We start from the raw sequence: 21,017 nt of genomic DNA on the forward strand, positions 1-21,017 counted from the left end.
TGTGTTGAGTTTCAAAGAAACAATTCCTGAAAAGAACTAAGGTAACAAAGAACTGCGCAGAAAAAAATTATAATTATCTAGCATTATTGAATTTGGAACTAGTACCAGAGCTGGTCTTTCAGTACTAACTGGTGCCACAGAAGTAAAGCAAGTACTGGTCAAACAGCAATTGGTATAAGAGTTTTGGCCAGTTTTATTCTAATACAGTTGTTTGTCTTTACATAACATCATAGTAAGCAATGTAACAACTGAGAAAAGACTCTTGAGAGTCTAAAGATCAAAAAGGACTCTGAACACAAGCAGATTAAAAATGTAACAGGGTAACAGCTTATCAAACTAATGTTGCATGGATGCACAGTAGAAATCATTATTCTTTTGAAGCTAAAAACATACCTCAAGAATCATTTTGTAGAAATGAAACATATAGAAATCAATGATGGAATACAATGATATGTGCACAGAAGACTTGACAGTCATTGTATACCATGATCTTGAACCCCACTCAACTTCACATTTTGACTCATGAAATAACTGGTGCATTTTCCAGCATTTGGATGCAAGTTTAGTTTGGGCAGGAGAGCTGTACATCTCCAGTGATTCAGATTCAGTCCTGACCGTCAACGTTGTCTGTGTGGAGTTTGCACGTTCTCCCTGTGTTCCTTCCAGGTGCTCGTTTCCTTCCACGTCCTACCCACGTGCAAACTGGCCTCTACAATGTACAAGGCTGTAGGATTTTGGGGGTGTTTCTGGGAACGTGGGGAGAACAGATTACAATGTGAGTTAGAATGCTTTACATTGCTTTATGAACCAGCACAGACTTGATGGGACAAAATGGGCTTCCTTTTACAGTGTGTCCTACAAAAACATGAAAGGAAAAAAAAAAAAATTCTCTCTAGCCTGCGGATCTCAATCCTGGAGAGTTTTTGAAACTGAATTACAGACCGACTTTCGAGGTTTTACTACAACTTTAAAGAATTGCTTCTTTAACAGCAAATCAAGTCTACTATGCCTCCTGGTAACTAGTTTATTAAAATCTTCTGAAATTTACCACTATAATTCCAAAAGCAACCAACCCAGTCTAGATTTACAAGTGTAGCTCACCATCCCAATCTCATTGGCAGCCACTGTCAAGAAAGACCATTGCGACCATTGTTATTTAACTGTTAACAGTTTTCAGAAAGAACTAGAGACGTGTACGATATTAGGATGTCCCCATACACATTAGACCATAAGACTATAAGACCGAGCAGCAGAATTAGGCCAATCGGCCTATCTAGTCTGCTCCACCATTCCATCATGGCTGATTTATTATCCCACTCAATTCCATTCTCTTGTCTTCTCTACGTAAGCTTTGATGCCCTGACTAACCAAGAATCTATCAATGAGTTAGCCTCCACAACCATCCATGGCAATGAATTCCACAGGAACACCGCCCTCTGACAAAATAAATTCCTTCTCATCTCTGTTCTAAACAGATGTCTCTCTAATCTGAGTCTGCAACCCTCTGGTCCTGGACTCACCCACTACAGGAAACATCCTCTCCACATCCACCCTATCTAGGTCTTAGGTTTCACTGAGCTCCCCACGCAATCTTCTAAACTCCAGTGAGTACAGGCCCAAAGGCACCAAATGCTCTTCATATGTTAACCCTTTCTTTCCTGGAATCATTCTTGTGAACCTCCTCTGGACCCTTTCCAATGCCAGCACACCTTTTCTTAGACAAGAAGTCCAAAACTGCTCACAAGTGCGGCCTGACTAATGCCTTATAAAGCCTCAGCAGTACATCCTTGCTCTTATATTCTGGTTCTCTCGAAATGAATTCTAATATTGTGAATGCTAACACCACCTGTCCCTATGCCTATCTTCGTATTGTGTGCAAACCTGGCCACAAAGACATCAGTTCCGTCATCCAAGTTCTTGATCTATCATATGAAAAGGATATGTCAAGCCCTGCAGAACACTGCTAGTCACCGACAGCCAACCAGAAAAGGTCCCTTTTATTCTGACTCTTTACCTCCTGCCAGTCAGTCAATCTTCTACCTTCTATCCATGCTAGTATCTTTCCTGTAATACCATGGGCTCTTATCTTGTTAAGCAGCCTCGTGTATGGCACCTTGTCAAAGCCCTTCTGAAAATCCAAGTCAACAACATCCACTGATTTTCCTTTTCTATCCTGCCCGTTATTTCCTCAAAGAATTCAACAGATTTGTTAGGCAATGTTTCCCCCTAAGAAACTGTGCTGACTTTGGCCTATTTCATCATGCTCCTCTGAGTACCCCAAGACCTCATCCTTAATAATCGACTACAACATCTTTCCAATTACTCAAATCTGGCTAAATGGCTATAATTTCCTTTCTTCTGCCTCACTCCCTTCTTAACGGGTGGAGTGACACCAGTCCTCTGGAATCATTCCAAAATCTGGTGATTACTAATGCCTCCACAATCTCCAGCCACCTCTTTCAGAGCCCTGGTGTATAGACAATCTGGTCCAGATGACTCAACTACCTTCAGACCTTTCTGCTTCTCAAGCGCACTCTCCTTAGTAATAACAACTACACTCACTTCTGCACCTCCACACCCCTCCCCCCCCCCGACACTCCAATTTCAGGCACATTGCAAGTGTCTTCCACGGTGAAGACTGATGCAAAATACTTAATAAATTTGTCCGACATTCCTTTGTCCCCATTACTACCTTTGCAGCATCATTTTCCAGTGGTCCAGTAACCACTCTCACCTCTCTTTTTATATATATCTAAAAAATCCTACAGTATTCTCTATCAGCTTGTTTACCCTAAATTTTCATCTTTTCTCTCCTCATGTTGCTTTCTGTTGGTTTTTAATTGCTTCACAATCCTCTACTTCCCACTATTTTTGCAATATTATAAGTCTTCTATTTTGCTTTTATGCTGTCCTTGACTTCCCTTGTCAGCCACTGTTACCCCATCTCCCTTTAGAATACTTCATCTTTAGGATGTATCTATCCTGGGCCTTCCGAATTGCCCCCAGAAACTCCAGCCATTGCTGCCCTGATACCATCCCTGCTAGTGTCTCCTTCCAATCAACGTTGGCCAGCTCCTCTCTCATCCTCTGTAATTCTCTTTACTCAACTGTAATACCAATACATCTGACTTTATGTTCTCCCTCTCAAAGTGCAGGGTGAATTCGATCATATTATGATCACTGCTGCCTCATGGTTCCTTCACCGTAAGCTCCCTAATCAAATCTGGTTATTTATTTATTGAGATGCAGCATGGAATAGGCTCTTCTGCCCTTCGAGCCGTGCTGCCCAGCACTCCCAGATTTAACCCTTGCCTAATCACTGGACAACTTACAATGACCAATTACCCTCCCAACTGGCATGTCTTTGGACTGTGGGAGGAAACAGGAACACCCAAAGAATACCCACGCAGCCACGGGGAGAATGTATGGACTTCTGACAAGTAGCGGTGGGAATACACCACCCAATCCAGAATTGCCTTTCCCTTAGTGGGCTCAACCACAAGCTGCTCAAAAAGGCTAACTCATAGGCATTGGGATTCAGCACCAATCTGACTTTCCTAATTTATCTCAATATTCAAATCCCCCATGACTATTGTAACATTACCCTTATTACAGTCTTTTCTATTTTCCATTGAAATTCATATCCCACATCCTGGCTACTGTTTGGGGGCTGTATATGATTCACATCAGGGTCTATTTACCCATGCAGTTTCTTAACTCTACCCACAAAGATTCTACATCTTCCGATCCTATGTCACCTCTTTTTAAGCATTTGATTTCATTTTATACCAATGGAGCCACCCCACCCCCATTGCCTACCTGCCTGTCCTTTCAATATAATGTGTATTCTTGGATGATAAGCTCCCAACCATCAGCTTCTTCCACCCATGACTCAGTGATGCCCACAACATCACATCTCCCAATCTCTAATGGCACTACAAGATCATCTACCTTATTCTGTATGCTGTGTGTATTTAAATATAACACCTCCTTCCTGCATTCATCGCGGTTTGCAATTTTGCCCCCATGTTACACTTCAACTCATCCCATTGACTGCAATTTTGCCCTATCTTTTGCCTGTCTTTCCTAACAGCCTCACTGCACAATGCATCGACTTGTATACCGACTGTCCCATCCTCAGTCCTATCAATCTGGTTCCTATTTCCCTGCCAAATTAGTTTAAAACCTCCCCAAAAGCTTTAGCAAACCTGCGCAAAAGGTTATTGGTCGCCCTTGGGTTCAGAAGTACCCTGTCCATTTTGTACAAGTCACACATCTCCCAGAGGAGATCCTGATGATCCAGCAATCTAAAACCCTGACCTCTGCACCACTTACCATCCTACTTCTGCCCTGACCAGCGCATGGTACTGGGTGTGATCTAGAGATGACTACCTAGGAGGTCCTCTCTTCAGAGTCTTCCCTAACTCCCTACACTCACTGCGCAGGACCTCTTCCCCCTTTCTACCTGCGGGTGCTCACCCTCCCTCCTGAAAATCTTCTGCAACCACCCTGAGACATTCTGGACCCTAGCACCTGGGAGGCAACACATCATTCCGGCTTTTCTTTCGCATGTAATTAAAATGGAAAACAATATTATTACCCTTATTACAGCAGGATTTGAGTACAACAATAAAATATCTCACGAAAATTATGTGGCTTCTGTTTGACCATCCTGTCCATCCCCTAACTATTGAGTCTCCTATCACTATCACTCTGCCCGACTTTACTTTTCCCTTCTGAGTCTCAGAGCCAGTCACAGCCCCTATGGCGTGGCTGCTGCTGCTGTGCCCAGATCGGACATCCCCCCCCACCCCCACCAGTATTCAAAGGGGTATATTTATTGCTGAGGGGAATGGCCACAGGGGAACCCTGCACTGACTGATCACTCCCCTTACTTCTCCCACTGGTCACCATCTCCTATCTGAAGCCCGCACTTTGGGTGTGACCACCTCAGTAGAAGTCTCATCTATGTGGTTCTTGGCCTCCCCAATTGTCTTCAGTACATTCCACTCCAGCTCCAATTTCTTGACCTTGTCAGTTAGGAGCTGAAGTTGGTGCACTTCCTGCAGTCATCAGGGAGGCCATTCAGTACCCTGAAATCCCACATCTCCCAGGAGGAGCATTCTACTGCCTGAACTCCCTCCCTGCCTGCACTTGTTATACCTCCAACTTCTCAAACTTATGTGTTCACCTGCGTCCGTTCTCGCCCAAGCCTGCTGAACCAAAGCCTAACCACTCTAACACTGGCCTGCTCCAACAATGGCCGTTCCATTTAAACCTCGCTTCTTTTTATTGGCCCTTGCTAAGTTACTATTAACTCAAGCAATCTCTCGCTCCACAGACAAGTTCCGAAAAGGTCCACTTACTTTTTAAAACAGACACAAGGAACTGTATCTAACTTACTCTGCGGTCTCCAGCTTTGCAGGCATTTAATTTCAACAACTATTTTAATTGACAGATTGTTACAAGAGGTAAACATGATCCACAATTGAAATAATTGTTCTGATAAAAGACTAAGCACCAAAACAATAACCTATTCAGCTGCTGATTAGCATGCAGTCTATTTCAAAATTTTCCAATTATTAAATCTTAAAATTCAAGACTAGAGCACTAGAAATATGCTGCCAGCAAGCTCTGCTCATGTACTGCGGAAACACAGGAGACTGCAGATGTTGGAATCTGGAGCAATAAACAATTTGCTGCTTGCACCATCCTCATGAAGGATTTCAACCTAAAATGTTGACAATTCCTTTCCACTCCAAACGCTGCTCAACCTGCTGAGTTTCTCCAGAAGACTTTTTGTTGCCTGGGTATGAGATTCACTTGGCAATGAAGCATGTCCAGTTTTTAATTCGACCATCAGTTGCACATGCCCCTTCACCATGTCTTCAGCTATTCAAACACGCTGCATCTCATTAAGGCCTTCTACACTTTGATGTCTTTCTTTGACTGTTTAACCAAGCACTTCTCACCTAACACAGTATTTTTCATTGTATTTATTTTTTCCAATGTGCGTCACAGTGTTTATTCCCTTCCCTGCTTATTTTATCAAATGTTATTTATCTGAGCGAAGATTCAGAGCCAAAATTTCTTATTCAGTCTTTCCAATGATGCTGCCAAAATTTAAAAGTGGTTGTAGTCATTACTTTCCTCCACTAGAAGGACAGACTTCATTAGACTGCCTCCATCCAACTAACTTGATCAATTAATAACTGAAACACTTCATCACAGTTAAAGGATTCTCAAAAAATGTCCTGAAGTGTTGGCACAGATATGTGTGCACATTTTGTTTAGACAATTTTTCCTCGGAACAGAGGCTTCAGTGTGCATGGGCACCACTCGGTAAACAAATCAGGTTTCGTGGAGCATTGCCATCAACAAAAGTGCTGAATGAATGAAACGTTAAATGGGCACCTTATAAAATTGAGCAGATGTGCATATTTTTAATTCATCACCAAGGTAAAATACAATATTACAAGAAATATCATGACTGTGTACATTTCCACAAATCAGTCCAAGTGGCATTATCCAATAACTTCACAACATAGACCCCAAACAGTGAAGTCAAATGTGCTTTGGGTGACTGCTTTGGCAGATGTCTCATTTAATGTGCAGAAGCCGACCCCAAACTTCCAGTTAAATGTCACAACAATTCTCCAACTCGCATTCTGACTCATTGGACTAATGTGGTCTTGGCTCCTTACTCACTTGTTAACAAAACACAGCAAATGGTTACAGAACAGCACTCCATCTTTTGCCTGGGCAAAAAGCAGCCTTACAGATTCAATCTTGTGTTCAGAATTTCAGGTCACCTATTTTTCTTTTTTTAGGCTCACTTAACAGTCACTCTTGTCAAATGTTCAAAAGCTGGTCAGGACAAGATGAGAAATCAATGCTCTTGTTCTATGTGGCTGCTGAAAACCTATTCATACTTAGTGCCTCTGGATCATCAGAAACAAAAAACAGAAAATAAATTGTTTTTAAGCAATACGATGGCACAGAGAATACACATTTGAAAAATTCAATATAATGCACATCTATCCAGTTCAAAACTAAATCTACATCAACTGTACTTCAGATCCATTTATCAAACAATTCGCTACTACTCTGGTGCTAAATCTGAAGTATTTCTTACTAAAAGTTTTCACTGTACATTCTTTGCTTAACCATGCAAAATAAGTATGCAATACATTTTACAAATATTTTGAAGGATAAACAGTTCCAATTTGGCATCTACTACACCACAGCCAATACAAAATCAAAACAAAGTCCATTTGGATTTGATTTCCCCAGACTCACATTGCTTGCATTAACCATTATTGCACTGCTATTTTCCTCATATGATCTCCAAGGAGATCATGGATACCAGAAAAAGTCTGTAGCATAGTTCTCATTCATTCCAAAGAGTTATTTTGTCCTTACCTGGAACTGCGGGATGCCTGATCTGGTTTATTTCTATCAGAACGATCTGCAAACCGAAACAAAAAATTATTTTGGATTATTTTGGATTCAGGCGATTTATGCTGTTCTGATCACACAGTTCATTGAATATGATGAGCTGTGAGGAATCGTGTGTGAAAACTGAAGGAACATCTTTATTAATTTATTGTAATAGAGCGTGGATTGCAAAACCCACAGGTGTCATACATGTGACATGTGTATTGTCGCTTTGCAGCTTTACAAAAACTCAACATATTTACATTAATGTTGAAATGATTTCTTTGTGTGAAATAAGTTATCGTTTCAGGTCGAAGGCCCTTAACCAGAGGTTGTTGCAACATGAGTGGCTGAATTCAAAATTATTTCTATTGCTTGGATTTCTTGAAAGTTGTTCAAACACACAAATAGATTTTGAAACCAAGAAATTTTTAAAAAGAACATCTGATTTGCTACTACCTGTTTTAGATTATCACTCAAATTCAAATCTTACCAGAGTTATTTTACAATTCCACATTCAAACACAAAGTTAAAAATAGAAAATTTTGAAATGTTCAGAGTTTGCATTTGATAAATTATTATTTCTTTCTTCCTGTTGTATTAGAAACACATTGCTCAGAGGTTTCCAAATATTTTCAGACGCTGAAGCTACTCTACTTCACAACTTCATTTTCAAACATGACTTAACACACGATGGACCATGATGCTAGGTTAAATTGCACATCTACTGATCTACATCCCTCAATTTTTTGCCTCTTCATCTGACTGTCTAAACAGCATGCATTCTTCTTCTGGTGACAAAATGTTGGGAATTGCATCATGAAGTGTTCAGGAATTCTGGTGTCTTGGGAAAGTTACAAAAATAGGTATTTAGATAAGTGCAATGTATTGGAATACAACCACGTGCAAGCAGAAGTGCAGTTTAAATTGACATGATGACCAGCACAGACATGATGGGCTGAAGGGCCTGTTCCATGTTCTATTCATGTTATGATGTCTCACAAGGAAAATTTATAACATAATCTATTGTGGTACTGTGATTCTTTAAGGTTGTTATAGCTCGGGGGAGTAGTGGAGACAAGCTCCCACTACTTATTAAATGCTCCCAATGGCGTGCACCTCAAATCGCCTTTGACAACCAAGTCCGTTTCCTGGCATTTGTGATGATATCACGTGTCACATGTAAGAACCTGATTGGACAGAGTTCAGAGCATGCACATAAATGACAGAACGATCTAGAAACTTGTATGTTAAAAACATGGTTGCTGTTGCTAATAAAAGTCCTAGTTTTAATTCTTCCAGAATATGGTTTGTTCTTAGTAACTCACGGCATGTATAAAGAACACAACAGCGTTCACATGTGTCTTAGCTACTAAGCCCAGCGGATCCGTTTCTACTAACAGGAGAAGGAGCAAAGGCAGGTTACTGGTGCCTTAAAACCAGTCGATTCGGACAGATGGGGCTCGTCAGCCATGGTTGGCAGCTCATCTAAGAGAAGGAAAACTCTGATCTCAAACCTCTGTTGACTTGCAGCTTCCCCACTCATGGGGAAGGCTTCGGAAGTAAACCCCAGGGGAAAAATTCAGAGCCGGAGTCCCTAAGGCAGTTCTACATTGAGTTCAACGCTGACCAGCAACTCCTGCGACACTGCTGGTACCAAACTGTATCGGTCTCTGCTGTTCCTTTGGGTTCATCAGTTGCACGGAGAGGGGGAGCTTGCTACATGGGCAACATCTTGCTCTCCATATTTTACTGCCCAGGCTTGCGTATCTAGACAGCTAGGATATCCAATATCCATGGTTAACTCTGATCGATGGAGGCCTTAGTCAGTCAGTCATTGTAGTAAAACCACACATCCAATTACTTGATGTGCACAATTAGTGCTCATAATATTTAGTGGTTATCTGAATGATCTTGTTACTTAAAAAGTTAATGCAAATATCATATAACTACTGACACAAGTTTTGTAGAGTGCCTAAAAGCAGCAGTACATGCAGACAAACGCCAGGTTTGTGCATTTCAGCCTCTATATCTTCCTGTAGCAGTACTGTTTTGCGAGTTCCAATCCCTTTGGGGATCCGTCATCAGATATTCTTTCTCTTTGCTTTATCGTTATTCGAATTACTAAAGATTCAGAATCACTGATGCAAATCACAATCTGCCATGGAAAAAAGCAACAGTCCCACAGCTATGGGGCAAAATAACTGGAAGCAATTAAAAATAAAAAACTGAAAATTAATGTTTTAAGTCATGATGCTTCATATCTAAATGCTTAGCAATATAAGCAAATTATTGTACAGTCTGTCATCATGTCAGACTACAATAATTTGCTCATATGGCTAAGCATTTGGTGGAGGACAATGGACACCCTATTTCTAACGAATGGGAAGATGAAAGCACAAATGATGGCGTGCACAATATTATTTTAACTCAGTTTTCCTCTCACCATTGTAGACACAGTGGTGAAACTCACGACTTTTTGCGATTCAATAATCACTGTTCTGTGGGTAAAAGAAGTGCTGTTGAAATCAGATACAAGACTCAGAAGGCACATACAACAAAATAATGGTCCAAATCCAAAGATAGCTTCTTTGTTCTAACTAGTTCATTAACAATACTGAGCTGATAGTTTTTGATGAACATATTAGATATATATCTACCTACATAAGGCTTTAGTGTTCTAAATAGGATTCATTTTGTATGGATACTTCCAACACCCGAAATGTATCACAGAGATTCAAACCACAATTAGCCTCAAACTCACAGACAATCCAATCTCAGCCCAGTTATCAAACACCACATATGATCGATATTTTCAAACAGGAAAGGAAAGATAAGTTAGTTTTGAGTTACTTCAAAGAGCATTTTCAGATTATGTTGGACAGAGTTGAACTCTGTATACTTATTCAGCCACATGTTAATGCACAGAGACATGAGGTGAACATGGAGTGAAAAAATAATTTACATAACCATGGATTTTCTTCTTGCTATGTATCATAACTATTCTAAGCCAAGGCATCAATAACCTTTGCACTTACTTCCCTTCCAAAATACTGACTATGCTCACATATGAAACAATGTAAGGTACAGTAGATCATGCTATAAAAGTTGCAGACACCCACATGGCCCTCGATTAGTTAAGGTTGACGCTGGATGTTGTGTCCCAGCTGTCTACGTTGTTGTGACAGTGCCATCTGTGGCTGACGAGACCAATGTGAGAGTGACAGTCTTTGTTGCAAAGGTTTCATCTATAAGTGGTGTCAACACTGCTGGAGCTGTAACGTTCCTTTCTAAGGACACGTTTGTCTTCTGCCACTTTCAGGAATTTTTCTTCGCCTGACATACGAGGGGTGATTGATAAGTTTGTGGCCTAAGGTAGAAGGAGATAATTTTAGAAAACCTAGCAGATTTATTTTTCCTACATTTACACACTTAGTCCAGCGGTCGTAGAGCATATGGATCCCTTCTTTGTAGAATTCGGCATCTTGGACCTCCAGAATTGGTCCACAGCAGGGGTGATTGATAAGTTCATGGCCTAAGGTAGAAGAAGATGAGTTATTAACTTCAAATTTTCTGCATTTTCACTCAGGGTTGAACTGCACGTGCATGTAACGAGAGCTACCTAAGGCCACGAACTTATCAATCACGCCTGCTGTGGACCACCTGGAGGTCCAAGACGCTCTCATTACATGCACGTGCAGTTCAACTCTTTGGGTGAAAATGCAGAAAGTCTGAAGTTGATAACTCATCTCCTTCTACCTTAGGCCACGAACTTATCAATCACCTCTGCTGTGGACCACTTCTATAAAGAAGGGATCTGTATGCTTCACAACCACTGGACTAAGTGTGTACATACAGGAGGGGACTATGTTGAAAAATAAATGTGCTAGGTTTTCTAAAATTGACTCCTTCTACCACAGGCCACGAACTTATCAATCACCCCTCGTAAAGTCTTGTTTCAGGGTGCTTCTCTACCTGGTGCGGTCGGCTGCAAGTTCCTCCCAGCACTCAGTGTTGATGTCCAGTATCTTCATGCTCCATCCTTGTAGTGCAGTTGTGGACGGCCAGCAATTCTCTTGCCTGAAGACAGCTCACTGGAGAAGATGTCTTTTGGTATGTGGCCATACTGCATGTGGCAGACAAGGCCCAGCCAGCACAGCCTATGCTGTCTGAGCAGGGTTAGACACTAGGGAGGCCGACACGAGACAGAACCTCAGCATTGGGTACTCTGTCTCTCCGGGAGGTGCCCAAGGTGTGATGAAGGCAGCTTAAATGGAAGATGTGGAGCCCTCTCTCCTGCTTAGTGCATGTTGTCCAGGTCTCGCTGCTGTACAGCAGTGTGCTGCTGACACAAGCATTGTACACAGCCATCTTTGTTTTGACTGAGAGTTTGGAGCTCTCCCAGACTCACGTGGTGAGGCAGACAAGCGCTGTTGCAGCCTTCCCAATGCGCTTGTCTGCACAGTCCCCTTCATGGTGTTGTGGAAGGATTCAATCATGGTGGGCAGCATGTTCCCCAGGTTGGTGGGCAGCCTACCTTCGAGCGGATCTGAAAGAGCCCGTCTCTGCTGACCGAGTCAAGTGCCTTGGTAAGATCAATAAACACAACATGAGGGGCTTCCTCTGCTCTCTCTGCACTTCTCCTGGAGTTGGCAGAGAAAGAAAACCATGTCCACAGTTGACCTTCCAGCACAGAAGCCACTCTGTCGCTCCAGGTAGACACGTTCAGCCAACTTCTGTAAGCAGACCAAAAAGTCTCAGGCAAAGACTTTGCCAACAACACTTATGAGGGAGATGCCCTGTTTTTGTTACAGTCGCTTCTCTTGCCTTTGTTATTATAGAGAGTTAATGATCTTGGTGTCCCTGATATCCTGTGGTACAGTTCCTTCCTGCCAAAACTGACAGAGGACTTCATGCAGTGGGTGCAGTAGGGTAGTCATGCAGTGCTTGATCAGGTCTGGGGTAATCCCATCATTGCCTGGTACCTTCCCTGAGGCTAAGCTGCAAAGGGCTCGCTGAGCTCCTCTGCATCCAGTTCTTCCATTGTTAGCAAGCACTCAATGGCGTCCAGGGCTGAGGTGGTGACAGTGTTCACTCTGCAGTCCAGGTCAGAGTAATCAACCCATCTCTCTATCCGTTTGCCCTGGTCTTTCCCACTGACGAATCTGGGGGGAGGCATCCTGAGGGGGTTTGAGGGGAGACATCCCGAAGGGATTTGAGGGGACAAAGAGATTAAGGCTGCAGTCTGCCCTCAACTGAGTCACAATTTTCCCCTTAGATTTTTATTGAAGCTAATTGGTCCTGTCAATCACATACGGATACTAATGTTACTTGATTACTGTCAGTTGTTATGCTCGGCTTTATCCTAATGAATTGATGCAGAAATGCAGAAAATCCATCTCAGCTAAAGAGATAAATCATGAATTCAACATACTCAGCACACAGGAGAATTACCAAAGCATCTGACACTGAGCCACAAGGAGCTATAAAGGTAGATGACCAAAAGCTCAATGAAAGAGATAATGCTTGGCTCATCTTAAAGAGGTAAAGAGCTATAAAGGAGGTTAAACAAATATACACTGTTGCCACTTTACTAGTTACACGTGTACATCTACTCCTTAAAGCAAAAAAACAAATCAATGATGTGGCTACAACTCAATGCATAAAAAGCATGCCGACATGGTCAAGAGGTTCAATTGTTGTTCAGACCAAACATCATAATGGGGAAGAAATGTGATCTAAGGACATTGTGGAATAATTGTTGGTACCTGATGGGGTGAATTGAGTATCTCAGAAACTGCTAACCTCCTGGGATTTTCATGCACAGCAGTCTCTAGAGTTTACAGAGAATGGTGCAAGAAATATCAAGAAAAAACATCCAGTGAGTGTTCTGTGGGCAAAAACGCCTTGTTAATGGAGAGGTCAGAGGAGAATGGCCAGACTGGTTCAAGCTAATAAGCACGTGTTACAACAGTGGTGTGCAGAAGAGCTTCTCTGAACACACAAGACATTCAGCCTTGAAGTGGATGAGCTACAGCAGCACCACGTATATACACTCAGTGGAGACTTTACCAGCTACAGGATGAGTATTCAGAGATCTGATCAACCAGTCAGATATGCAAATAATGGCCCAATATTACTACACATAGGATTCAGAGTGCATCTCTCAATAAAGCACAACACTAAGGGCGAGAACAGTCTGTGGATTAGATAAACCCCAGAGGAATAGTGTCTGTGGAAGCAGTTTAAATATCAGCTTTGGTTTTCCTGATATTTTATTCAAACAGTGTTGTATATTGGACAAGGAATCTGGATACTTAGAGGCTGTGAACTGGCTATGCAAGGTGGCGTGATAATGTCATCAGCACATCACAAACGCAAGGATTCTGGAGATGCTGGAAATCCAGAGCAACGCACACAAGACGCTGGAGGAACTCAGCAGATCAGGCAAGATGTATGGAAAAGAATAACCAGTCGACGTTTTGGCTGAGACTCTTCATCAGGACTGAAAAGGAAGGGAGAAGGTGCCAGAGTAAGAAGGTGTGGGGGGGGGGAAGAGGGTATTAAGGACAAGCTAGAAGGTTGCTTATTAGGGTACACCTGTACACTGGTGAAGCCAGGTGGGTGGGATAAAGTAAGAAGCTGGGAGATGATAGGTGAGAAAAGAAAAGGGCTGGAGAAGAAGGAATCCGAAGAAGGAAAGAGGAGTGGACCATGGAGAAAGGGAAGGAGGAGAGGCACTAGGGGGAGGAGACAGGCAAGTGAGGAGAAGAAGAGGCCATGGGGGGGAATTGAAGTAGAGGGGAGGGGGAGGGAGAAAAAAATTACTGGACGCTGGAGAAATCAATGTTCATACCATCAGGTCGGAGGCTACTTAGACAGGATATGAGTGTTGGTCTTCCAACCTGAGAGTGGCCTCATCAAGGAGCAACATGTCAGAATGGGAATGGGGATAGGAATTAAAACAGTTGACCACCGGGAAATCCAGCTTTTTGCAGATGGAGCAGAGCTGCTCGACAAAGTGGTCCCTCAATTGACGACAGGTCTCACCAACCTAGAGGAGGCCACATCAGGTACAGTAGATGACCCCAAAAGATTTGTAGGTGAAGTGTTGCCTCACCTGGAAGGACTGTTCGGGGCCCTGAATGGAGGCGAATGGGCAGGTGAAGTGCTTTGGCCACTTGCAGGGATATGTGCCAGAGGGAGGTTAATGTGGTGGGATAAATGGACAAGAGAGCGATCTCTGTGGAAAGAAAGTGGTGGTGGTGGGTGGGGGGAGGTAAAGATATGTTTGGAGGTATGGTCCTGTTGAAGATGGTGGAAACTGCATACAATGATATGTTGGATCATGTGTTGAAATTGATGAGCTCAGCATGGGTACATGAGGCAGCACCAATGCAGTCATCAACATAGTGCAGGAAGAGTTGGGGAGCTTTACCAGGGAAGGCTAGGAATGTGGACTGTTCCACATATAATCTGTAGCCAACAAAAAGGCAGACACAGCTGGGGTCCATGCGGGCGACAATGTCTAAACTTTGAGTTTGGAGAAAGTGGAAGCAGCCGAAAGAGAAATTGCTGAAGGCGAGGACCAGTTCAGCCAGATGGAAGAGGGTAGTGCTGGTGGGAACCTCTGTTGTCGAGAAAGAAGCAGAGAGCTTTAAAGCTTTCTTGATGGGAGATAAAAGTGTCATCCATGGTGAAAATGAGGCGATCAGGGCCAGGGAACTGAAAGTTGTTGAGGAGATCGAGAGCATGTTATGTGTCGGTTCATGGCCTTATCTTTGCCTCAATGAGGCCACTCTCAGGTCGGAGGAGCAAAACCTCATATTCCGTCTGGGGTGTCTCCAACTTGATGGCATGAACATTGATTTCTCCAACTTCTGGTACTTTCTCTCTTCCCTTTTCTTCAATTCCCCTCTCTGGCCTCTTACCTCTCCTCCTCACCTGCCTATCATCTCCTCCTGGAGCCTCTCCTCTTTCCCATTCTCCCATGGTTCATTCTCCTCTCCTATTGGATACCTCCTTCTCTAGCGCTTTACCTTTTTCATCTATCACCTCTTGGCTTTTCACTTCATCCCCCCTCCCCCACACACCTGGCCTCACCTATTACCTTCTAGCTTGTCCTCCTTTCTCTCTCCCCACCTTCTGGTTTCTTCCCCTTTCCCTTCCAGTCGTAATGAAGGGCCTCAGCCCCAAACGTCAACTGCCTATTCATTTCCACAGATGCTTCCTGGCCTGCTGAGTTCCTCCAGCACTTTGTGGGTGAGTAGATCGCTGAAGCTACATTTTAGGATGATGTTCCATGGATCGGCATGAGAAAATTACGAAGGTTTCCCAGTAGTTTCCATTTATTCAGTGACCAACTCTTTAACCCCTTCTCCACCAAACTTGCCAAAAATCAAACGTGATTGGATCAGCTATTTGGGTTTGTAGTGTATTTCTATGTTACATTGACTGTTCTATTTATTATAAATTACAATGATTGCACATTGCACATTTAGACGGAGACGTAATGTAAAGATTTTTACTCCTCATGTATGTGAAGGATGGAAGAAATACAGTCAATTCAATCTAATCTCTGGCAAGGACATTAAAGTTGAAAAATTTTCCACTACACAAGATTTGCATAGCTCATGAATTCCTGCATGACATACAGCTTTAAAGTTCGCCTGACCACAGTGTTCTTCACGCTCAGAACTCACCAAATCATAAAACTGACACAGGTTGAAATGAACACCACAAGCTATACTAATTTACTTCATGTCTATCTAACATTCAGCAATCTCAAGCAAGGTGCATAATCTCTGTCTGTACAGATATGTCAACACAATATGCACATCATCACTGACGTAACCACAGCCAAAAGTCAGTATAAATAGCCATATTCTTTTAACAACTACTGAAGGATGGAACAACTCTACCATACATCATTTAAGAAAACCTGCGAGAAGAAGGGATAACCTTTTCTCCTACCTGCGTAAATATAGAGCCTGTGGTCCCTTGGAGCTGCTATCTCTTCGCTGAAAACAAATACACAGATCGGCTAATAATCACAGTGCTAATGCAGCTTCCTTTTCGGGCAACACCTAGTGTCCAACAAGAATGCTGTTTTTCAGGAAGTTGAGAGAATGCCTTTCATAGTTCCTGTACAGGAAGTATCTCTCTATTCAGGCCCAACAGGGCTGGTCTAATTTATGACAAATAGGCACAGGAGAGAAAACAAAGAGAGAGAGGAGGAGCATAAAGTGAACAATTAAACATACATAGTTTGTTCTGTTCATTCCAATTAAGGATTAAAATTCCAATTACCTAACATGCTGATGTGGGCAATTGGATTCAACACAATTTACATTTGGTTCCTGGTACAGTAAGTTATTTTCGGGTCATTTCAGCTAATATGTGGATTTCCAAAAAAGGGCAATAGTGTGTTGATACTCCATTCCCACACCAGCTTTTATCTGACCAAAATCTCTTGCACATTGACTCTGACTGCGTGGGCATGGATGGGAGGGAAGAATGGGACGTGTTTTTGATGTTGTTTGTTGCTTGTTGTGTTCTGTGTTGTTCCTCCAAGCATTGTGGCATGCTACATTGGTGGCAGAATGTGTGTCGAAGCTTGGGCATGTTGGTTGTTAATGCAAATTATGCATTTCCTTAACACCATAAGACATAGGAGCAGAATTAGGCCACTCAGCCCATCAAGTTTGCTTCACCATTACATCATGGCTAAATTATTATCCCTCTCAATCCCACTCTCTTGCCTTCTCCCCGTAAACTTTGATGCCCTGAATAACCAAGAACCTTATCAACCTCCATTTTAAATATACTCAATAACTGGGCCTACACAGCCATCTGCAGCAATGAATTCCACAGAGCTATCACCCTCTGGCCAAAAAAATTCTTTCTCATTTTTGTTCTAAATGGATGTCCCTCTTTTCTGAGGCTGTGCCCCCTGGTCCTAGACTCACCCACTTATCCTCTCCACATCCACGCTGTCTAGGCCTTTCAATATCCAATAGGGTTTAAAGAGATCCCCCTTCATTCTTCTAACCTCCTGTGAGTACAGGCCCAGAGCTGTCAAATGCTCCTCATACGTTAACCCTTCCATTGCTGGAATCATTCTTGTGAACCTCCTCTGGACTCTCTCCAACACCAGCACATCCTTCCTTAGATAAGGGGCCCAAAACTGCCCACAATACTCCAAGTGCTGGAAAATCTGAAGGTAGGTTAGTCAGCTGGGCCAGATGGACTACACACAGGTTTTTGAAAGAGGTAGCTGAGAAGATTGTGGAGACATCAATAATAATCTTTCAAGAATCACTAGATTCTTGAAAGGTTCTGGAAGACCTGAAAATTGCAAATCACTCCACTCTTTAAGAAGGGAGGGAGGCAGAAAAAAGAAAATTATATGCTAGTTAGCCTGACATAAGTGGTTGGAAAGATGTTGAAGTCCATCATTAAGGATGAGGTTTTGGTGTACTTGGAGGCACATGATAAAATAGGGTTCGGTTCATGGGCCATAGCCCATAGTTTCCTTAAGGGGGAATCTGTTGGAATTCTTTAAGGAAACAACAGGCAGGATAGAGAAAACAGAGTGAGTGAATGTCGTTCACTTGGATTTTCAAAAGGCCTTTGACAAGGTGCCGCATGTGAGGCTGCTTAACAAGATAAGAGCCCATTGTATTACAGGAAAGGTACTAGCACGGATAGAAAATTGGCTCACTGGCAGGAGGCAAAATGTCGGAATAAAGGGGACTTATTCTGATTGGCCGCTGATAACAAGCGGTGTTCCGTAGGACTCAGTATTGGGACTGCTTTTTCTACATTATATGTCGGCAATTTGAATGACAGAATTGATGGCTTTATGGCCAAGTTTGCAGACAATACAAGGATATGTGGAGGGGCAGGTAGTGTTGATGATGCAAGGAGTCTGCAGAAGGACCTGGACAGATTGGCAGAGAGGGGAAAGAAGTGGCAGATGGAATATAGCATAGGGAAGTGTATGGTCATGCACTTTGGTAGAAGGAATAAGACCATAGACTATGTTCTAAGCAGGGATAAAGTTTAAAAAATCAGAGGTGCAAAGTGTCTTGGGAGTCCTTGTGCAGGATTCCCCAAAGGCTAACTTGCAGATTGTGTGTTTGGTAAGGATGGCAAATGCAATGTTAGCATTCATTTCGAGAAGACTAGAATATAAGAGCAACGATGTAATGCTGAGGCTTTATAAGGCATCAGGCAGACTGCACCTTTTCCTTAGTAATAGCAACTACTCTCACTTCTGTTCCCTGACACTCTCCAATTTCTGGCATTCTGTTGGTGTCTTCTACAGAAGACTGACATAAATAAGTTTATCCACCCATTACTACCTCTGGTGTGCCATTTTCCAGTGGTCCAATACCCACTCTCGCCTTTCTTTTACTCTATCCGAAAAAACTTTTGGTGTCCTTCTTGATATTATTACCTAGATAACCTTCTTATTTAATCTTTTCTCCCTTTTTTTTAAGTTGCCTCCTGTTGGTTTTTAAAAGTTTCACCATCCTCTAAGTTCCCACTCATTTTTGCTATATATACATGCTTTTTCTTTTGCTTTTATGCTGTCTTTGATTTCCCTTGTCAGTCATGGTTGCCTTATCCTACCATTAGAATATTTCTTCACCTTTGGGATGTACCTACCCTGTGCTTTCTGATTGCCCCAGAAACTCCAGCCATTACTGTTCTGCCATCATCCCTGCTAGCGTCCCCTTCCAATAAACTGTGATCTTCTTTCAGCCAAGACTCAATAGTGCCCACAACGTCATATTTGCCAATCTCTGGCCGTGCTACAAGATCATCTGCTTTGTTCCATATACTGCTTGCATTCCAATGTAATGCTTTCAGTCCTGTATTCGTCAACCTTTTCAATTTTGTCCCCATGTTGTACTTCAACTCACCCCACTGACTACAATTTTGCCCTATTATCTGCCTGTCCTTCCTCACAGTCCCACTACACGCTGCATCGCCTTGTATAACAACTGTCTCATCCTCAGCCCTATCACTCCGGTTCCCATATCTCTGCCACCTTGGCTGAAACCCTCCCCAACAGCTCTAGCAAACCTTGCCCGCTAGGAAATTGGTCCCCTTTGGGATTCAGGTGTAACCTGTCCTTTCTGTACAGGTCATAGCTTCCCCAGAAGAGATCCCAATGACATCACTCTACGTTTTGATGTACAGATGACAAATATACTTGAATACTGACTTCACTCTCTTTTTCTTTTCTCTTTCCCTGTTCACTTCACTGCCAATCACTGCAGCATGGAACGCACTGAGACACAAGATTCTGCAGATGCTGGAACCTTGAGCAACACAAACAAAATGCTGGAACCAAGACCTGGCACGAAACGCCGACTCTTTAAGAAGAATGAGAAGAGATCTTATAGAAACATATAAAATTATGAAAGGGATAGATAAGATAGAGGCAGTAAAGTTGTTTCCATTGGTAGGTGAGACTAGAACTAGGGGATATTGCCTCAAGATTCGGGGGAGTAGATTTAGGATGGAGACGAGGAGGAACCGCTTTTCCCAGAGAGTGGTGAATCTGTGGAATTCTCTGCCCAATGAAGCAGAGGAGGTTACCTCAGTAAATATATTTAAGACAAGGTTGGATAGATTTTTGCATTGTAGGGGAATTGAGGGTTATGGGGAAAAGGCAGGTAGGTGGAGTTGAGTCCATGGTCAGATCAGCCATAACCTTATTGAATGGCGGAGCAGGCTCGAAGGGACATATGGCCTACTCCTGCTCCTATTCTTATGTTCTTAGGTTTATTCCTCTCCATAGATGCTGCCTGATATACAGTGTATATCATAAGCACAATAGTTTCTGCAGATGTTGGAAATCCAAAATAACACACACAAAATGTTGGAGGAACTCAGCAGGTCAGGCAGCATCAATGGAAGGAAATAAACCATTAACATTTTGGGCTGTGACCCTTCATTGGGATTGGGAAAGAAGGCATAAGAAGCTAAAATAAGAAAATGGTGGTAGGGGAGAGGAGCACAGCTGGCAGGTGATAGGTGAGACAAGGTGAGTGGGTTGGGGGGCGGGGGAATGAAATGAGAAGCTGGCAGGTGATAGGTGAGACAAGGTGAGTGGGTGGGAGGGAGGGGGGCATGATATGAGAAGCTGGCAGGTGATAGGTGGCAGAGGTACAGGGTTGAAGAAGGAATCTGATAGGGGAGCACCGTGGACAATGAAGTAAAGTGAAGGAGGTAGTGGGCAGGTCATTAGGTTGGGGGAGGAGAAGAAGTGAGAGGATCACCAAAATGCGGAATGGAAAGGGAAAAGAGGGAAGTGACTACCAAAAGTCAAAGAAATCAATGTTCATCCATTGTTCTACAAACTGGTGTTCATCAACTCCCCGACTCTCTCCACACAATCTCAACCTCACCTTTAAACCTGCAGACAAGGGCAATGCTACTGTAGTCTGGCAGATTGACTAACCTTGTTGAAGCCAGATGGTAGCTCTCAGACAGATCCTCTTACTTACCCATTAAACAGGACCCCATTAAGAAGCATCAAACCAACGTTTCCCCTCACCATCATG

General features: G+C 42.8%; 1 protein-coding gene across 3 annotated transcripts in view; it reads right to left on the reverse strand.

Moving 5' to 3' along the window:
- sh3d19 (SH3 domain containing 19) overlaps positions 1 to 21,017 on the reverse strand; it is a 145,272-nt gene that overhangs the window by 88,534 nt on the left and 35,721 nt on the right. For all 3 annotated transcript variants that reach the window (XM_063046464.1, XM_063046463.1, XM_063046462.1), the window contains exon 3: positions 7,423 to 7,468. In XM_063046464.1, the coding sequence (XP_062902534.1) occupies positions 7,423 to 7,468 (46 nt within the window). The remainder of the gene's footprint in view (positions 1 to 7,422; positions 7,469 to 21,017) is intronic.

Source organism: Mobula hypostoma, chromosome 4, assembly GCF_963921235.1.
Source record: "Mobula hypostoma chromosome 4, sMobHyp1.1, whole genome shotgun sequence".
Classification (NCBI taxonomy): Eukaryota; Metazoa; Chordata; class Chondrichthyes; order Myliobatiformes; family Myliobatidae; genus Mobula; species Mobula hypostoma.